Source organism: Neophocaena asiaeorientalis, unplaced genomic scaffold, assembly GCF_003031525.2.
Source record: "Neophocaena asiaeorientalis asiaeorientalis breed wild unplaced genomic scaffold, Neophocaena_asiaeorientalis_V1.1 scaffold119, whole genome shotgun sequence".
NCBI lineage: Eukaryota > Metazoa > Chordata > Mammalia > Artiodactyla > Phocoenidae > Neophocaena > Neophocaena asiaeorientalis.
Window position 1 is genome coordinate 824,764 of NW_020175821.1, and position 6,258 is coordinate 831,021.

Here is a 6,258-nt window from a genome sequence, read left to right on the forward strand (position 1 = left end):
CCCTTTCAGGAAGAGTCACGAGCTGAAGCTGCTCCCAGTAACAACAGTGTGAGCCTACCTGAGTGGCCTTCCATTTTGGAAACACTCTCTGTAACTCACTAGGCTGCTCCTATGTAGCCCAGGCCTAAATGGTTTGGCAGCAGCTAAGAAATACACTACAACTTCAGTAAGCTGGTAATTTTTGGGCCCCAGGGCAATTACCATGTTCAGTTACTGCAGTGGGTGGTGTTTTTAACATGTGTTGAGCTGTATCAATGAAGGCCTGAAACAGTTCTCCACGTCCCAGAAGGTAAAAGTCTTTAATGATCTGCAGAAAGAATTTCAATTTACAATTCAGTAATCCAGCAGAGCTTTTCACTATCCTACGAGAATTATGCATATAATTTCCAATTTCATCAGCGTGAGCGCAACCTACAAAAGGTCGTAGGCTTTTGGCATTTTAAAGGGACATACTTAGTAATGGCAGGATGACTGGTGTGTCTTTGATATCATTTATTCAATGAAAGCACAATAATGCCAGAAGAAAGTAAGCCGAAGCTTTGAACTGTAATAAACCTGTAGCATTAGATGGAGTTTGCCCACTTGGATGAGGACATAAGGAGCCACTCTGGAAGTCTGGGGACAGGCAACCAGTACTCTCAGGAGAGGATAGAGAATAACGTCATTGTTCACCAGCATCATTTTAAGAGTTAAAAGAACAGCTAAGCTATTACCTTCAGCTGACCCAGTAAATCTGACTCTTCCACCATCAGCTTCCAGAGATGCTGTGAAAAGAACCAATAAAACAGCGTCAATTGAGGACACAGGGTGGGAAGGGGAAGCTGGGACGAAGTGAGAAAGCAGCACTGACATATATACACTACCAAATGTAAAATAGATGGCTAGTGGGAAGCAGCTGCATAGCACAGGGAGATCAGCTCGGTGCTTTGTGACGACCTAGAGGGGTGGGATAGGGAGGGTGGGAGGGAGGCTCAAGGGGGAGGGGATATGGGGATATATGTATACACGTAGCTGATTCACTTTGTTGTACAGCAGAAACTAACACAACATTGTAAAGCAGTTATACTCCAGTAAAGATGTGGGGAAAGAAAAAAAAACAGGGTCAAAGTTTCATTACAATGAAAACTCCTATAAAGAATGGTTTTGTACAAATCCAGCAAGGTATTGGAAAAAAGAATATATACCATGACCACACTGGGTTAATCCCAGGAATAAAAGTCTAACAGTTAAAAAAATATATGAGATGGAAATATTCTGGAATTAGATAGTGGTAATGGCTGCACAACATCATGAACATACTAAAACCCACTGAATTGTACCTCTTTTTAAATGGCTCAAATGTTTAACTTTGTTGTGTGAATTTTATCTCAATAAAAGTTTTAATATGAATATAATTCACTACATTAAAGATTAAAAAAGAAAAATCACGATCACCTCAATGGATGCAGAAAAAGCATCTGATAAAACTCAACATCTGTTCATGATTTTAGAAAGAAAGCAAACAAGGAATAGAAGGAAATTTCTTTATTCTGATAAAGGGTATATACCAGAACCCCACAGCAAAGAACCTATTTGATGGTGAAACATTAGAAGAAATTCCTTTAAAGTCATCCAACGTTGTACTAAAGACTTGCCAATATAGAAAAAAAAAACAAAAACAAAACTGTTATTATTGACAGATAATATCACTCACTACCTGCACAGAAAGTCCAAGAGAACTGACATATAGATTATTAGAACTAGTAAGAGAATTCGGCAAGCTTGGTGACTGAGATACAAAAAATCAACTACATAGCCATTACCAGCATCAAAGGATCCTGACTAGGATTTGCCCCGTGAAGTGATCAATGTTGTGAAGTGATCAATGTTGATTCAGGATTCCTGGAATCTCCACCCTGGTGCTCATCCCCTTTGCCTTCTCTCACTGGAACTGATACAGATTAGGAACTGGCCTTTGGCCCTTCTCTAATACACAATACTAGACAAAATAGCTGACATCCCCAGAGGAATATAAGCACACAGGTCAAAATAATTAGACATGGGAAGAGTAAAAGAAATACAACAGACTAGGTAACACATACCATCTGAAGCAGAAGTTTTAGAACTGACTGAGTGGCTAGTATAGTGAGATATCCCCTGTAAGACTGAGGTTTCCCATACCCCAGCTGTTCAGAGTACTGCCTGTTACTGGCGCTTTTGGCTAAAGGGAGCTACCTTGCCCATCGTTCCCTCCTGAGGAACCAATTTCTGATAGATGCAGAGGTATAATGGCCTAGCCCTCTAACCTCAATTTGGGACATCTCTGAAGGGCCATTCTAGCTTCAGAGCTCTGCATAAGATGGCCAAGTCTTCTGCTGCAACCACATCACAGTTTATTTCCCCTCTCTACTCAATCCTGCTTCCCTCACTTCTTGCCAAATCTCAGTCACAAAATCTGTTTCCTGGGGAAATCTGACCTTTGACACAGACCAAAAATTTCAAATACTCTTTACAAATATGCTTAAAGAGGTAAGTGTAATAGCAATATAAATATACAAAAATAAATCATAAAAAAGAACCAAGATGCTGGATCAATTGAATATCCATATGCAAAAAATTAAAACTTGATCTATACCTTGCACCACATACAAAAATTAACTCAAAGTGATCATAACCCTAAATGTAAAACTAAAACATATTAAGTTTTCTAAAAGAAAACAGAGGAGAAAATTTTTGTGACTTTGGGTTACACAAAGGTTTCTCAGACACAACACCAAAAGCATAAGCCACACACAAAAAAGAAATTGACAAAACTGGACTTAATCAAAATTAACAACTTCTACTCTTTGAAAGACACTGTTAAGAGAATGAAAAGACACGTCATAGACAGGAAGAAAATATTTGTAAGTCACATATCTGATAAAGGACTTACATTCAGAATACATAAACTCTCAAAACTCAACAGTAAGAAAATAAAAACAAGAAAAAATGGACAAAAGTTTTGGACACTTCACCAAAGAAGATATATGGATGGCAAACAAGTGTATGAAAAAAATGTCAACATCATTAGTCATTAGCGGAATGGAAATTAAAACTACAATGGGGGAATAATCCAAATGTCTATGAACAGATGATGGGAAAACACATTGGTATGAACAATGGGATACTACTCATCAGTAAAAGAGACTAAACTATCAATATATGCGACACGGATTAATCTCAATTATGCTCAGTAAAAGAATATGTAGGAATAAATTTAACCAAGAAAGTGAAAAATCTGTACAACAAAACAAGTCTTTGTTGAAAGAAATTGAAGACAGCACAAATGGAAAGACATTCCATTTTCATGGATCAGAAGAATTATATTGCTAAAAAGTGTATACTATTCAAAGCTATCTATAGATTCAACACAAACCCTGTAAAAATTCTTATCAAAATTCCAAAGGCATTCTTCACAAAAATAGAAAAAAATACTAAAATTTGTGTGGAACCACAAAAGACTCCAAACAGCCAAAGCAATCCTGAGAAAGAATAACAAAGCCTGTGGTATCACACTTCCTGACTTCAACTATACTACAAAGCTAAAGTAATTAAAAGAGTACGGGACTTTGGGACAAGATGGCAGAGTAGAAGGGCCTGAGCTCACCTCCTCTCAAGAAAACACCAAAATCACAACTAACCGCTGAACCACCATCAACAGAAAAGTACTGGAACCTACCAAAAAGATATTCTACTTCCAAAGACAAAGAGGAAGCCACGATGAGATGGTAGGAGGGGTGCATCTGTGATACAATCGAATCCCATACCCACTGGGTGGGTGACCCACAAACTGGAAAACAATTATATTGCAGAAGTTCTCCCACAGGAGTGAGAGTTCTGAGCCCCACATCAGGCTCCACAGTCTGAGGGTCTGGCATCAGAGGAGGAGCCTCCAGAGCATTTGGCTTTGAAGGCTTGATCACAGGAACTCCACAGGACTGGGAGAAACAAAAGCCACTCCTGGTGGGTGCACACAAGGTCTCAAGTGTACCAGGACCTAGGGAAAAAGCAGTGACTTCATAGGAGCCTGGGCCAGACCTACCTGCTGGTCTTTGAGGGTCTCCTGGGGAGGCAGAGGGCAGCTGTGGCTCACTGTGGGGACAAGGACACTGGTGGCAGAGGTACTGGCTACGCACTGGCGGGAGCTGTCCTGGAGGCCACCATTTTGATGCCAAGACCTCACCCCACCCAACAGCCTGAAAGCTACAGTGCAGGCATGCCTCAGGCCAAACAACCAACAGGGCAGGAACACAGCCCCACCCATCAGCAGACAGGCTGCAGTAAAGTCTTCCTGAGTCCACAGCCACCTCTAAACCCACCCCTTGATCCAGCCCTGCCCACCAGAGGGACAAGACCCAGCTCCACCCACCAGTGGACAGGCACAAGTCCCTTGCACCAGGAAGCCTACACAAGCCTCTTAGACCAGCCTCATCCACCAGGGGGCAGACACCAGAAGCAAGAGGAACTGTAATCCTGCAGCCTGTGGGGCTGCAAACACAGAACGTTAGATATAATGAGGCAGCAGAGGAATATGTTCCAGACGAAAGAACAAGATAAAACCCCAGAAGAACAACTATGTGAAGTGGAGATAGGCAATTTACCTGAAAAAGAATTAGGAGTAACGATAGTAAAGATGATCCATGATCTTGGACAAAGAAGGGAGGCACAAACCGAGAAGATACAAGAAATGTTTAACAAAGGGCTAGAAAATTTAAAGAACAGACAAACAAAGATGAACAATAACTGAAATGAAAACTACACTAGAAGGAGTCAACAGCAGAATAAATAAGGCAGAAGAACGGATAAGTGAGCTGGAAGACAAAATGGTGGAAATCACTGCCACAGAACTGAATAAAAAAAAAAAGAATGAAAACAAATGAGGATAGTTTAAGAGACCTCTGGGACATTAAATGCACCATCATTTGCATTATAGGGGTCCCAGAAGAAGAGAGAGAGTAGGGCCTCAGAAACTATTTGAAGAGATAATAGCTGAAAACTTCCTGAACATGGGAAACGAAACAGTCACCCAAGTCCAGGAAGTGCAGAGAGTCCCTTACAGCATAAACCCAAGGAGGAACATACCCAGACACATATTAATAAAAATGACAAAAATTAAAGACAAAATATTAAAATCAACAAGGGAAAAGCAACAAATAACATACAAGGGAATCCCCATAAGGTTACAGCTTATTTTACAGCAGAAATTCTGCAGGCCAGAAGAGAGTGGTATGATATATTTAAAGTGATGAAAGGGAAAAACCTACAACCAAGATTACTCTACCCAGCAAGGCTCTCGTTCAGATTCAACAGAGAAATAAAAAGCTTTACAGACAAGCAAAAGCTAAGAGAATTTTGCACCACCAACCAACTTTACAACAAATGCTAGATGAACTTCTCTAGGCGGAAAAGAAAAGCGCACAACTGGGAACAAGAAAATTACAAATGGTAAAGCTCACCAGTAAAGACAAACATACAGTAAAGGTAGAAATCATCCATACACAAATATGATATCAAAACCAGCAATCGCAGGGCTTCCCTGGTGGCGCGGTGGTTAAGAATCCGCCTGCCAATGCAGGGGACAAGGGTTGGAGCCCTGGCCCAGGAAGATCCCACATGCTGCGGAGCAACTAAGCCCGTGCACCACAACTACTGAGCCTGCGCTCTAGAGCCTGTGAGCCACAATTACTGAGCCTGTGTGCCACAACTACTGAAGCCCGCATGCCTAGAGCCCGTGCTCCGCAATAAGAGAAGCCACCACAATGAGAAGCCCACGCACGACAACAAAGAGTAGCCCCCACTCACCACAACTAGAGAAAGCCCACGCACAGCAATGAAGACCCAATGCAGCCCAAAATAAATAAATTTATTTAAAAAAACACCAGCAATCGTGAGAAGAGCGGAGTACAAATGCAGGATACTGGAAATGCATTTGAAATTAAGAGACCAGCAACTTAAAACAATCTTGGATGTATAATAGACTGCTATATCAAACCTCATGGTAACCGCAAACCAAAAATCTACAATAGATATACACACAAAAAGGAAAAAGGAATGCAAACACAACACTAAAGATAGTCATCAAATCACAAGAGAAGGGAACAAAAGAAGAAGGGAAGAAGAAAGACCTTCAAAAACAATCCCCAGGGCTTCCCTGGCGGTGCAGTGGTTGAGAGTCCACCTGCCGATGCAGGGGACACGGGTTCGTGCCCCGGTCCGGGAAGATCCCACATGCCGTGGAGC

At 41.3% G+C, this 6,258-nt stretch overlaps 1 protein-coding gene across 4 annotated transcripts in view; it reads right to left on the reverse strand.

The window, feature by feature from the left end:
• The window catches only part of TUBGCP4 (tubulin gamma complex component 4), a 47,214-nt gene that overhangs the window by 12,994 nt on the left and 27,962 nt on the right, over positions 1 to 6,258 (reverse strand). For all 4 annotated transcript variants that reach the window (XR_003001430.1, XR_003001429.1, XM_024732531.1 and 1 more), the window contains exons 10-11: positions 714 to 764; positions 202 to 307 (exon numbers count right to left, since the gene is read on the reverse strand). Coding sequence is in view for 2 of the 4 variants with exons in the window: in XM_024732531.1 (XP_024588299.1) it covers positions 202 to 307; positions 714 to 764 (157 nt within the window). In the remaining 2 variants the exon portion in view is untranslated. The remainder of the gene's footprint in view (positions 1 to 201; positions 308 to 713; positions 765 to 6,258) is intronic.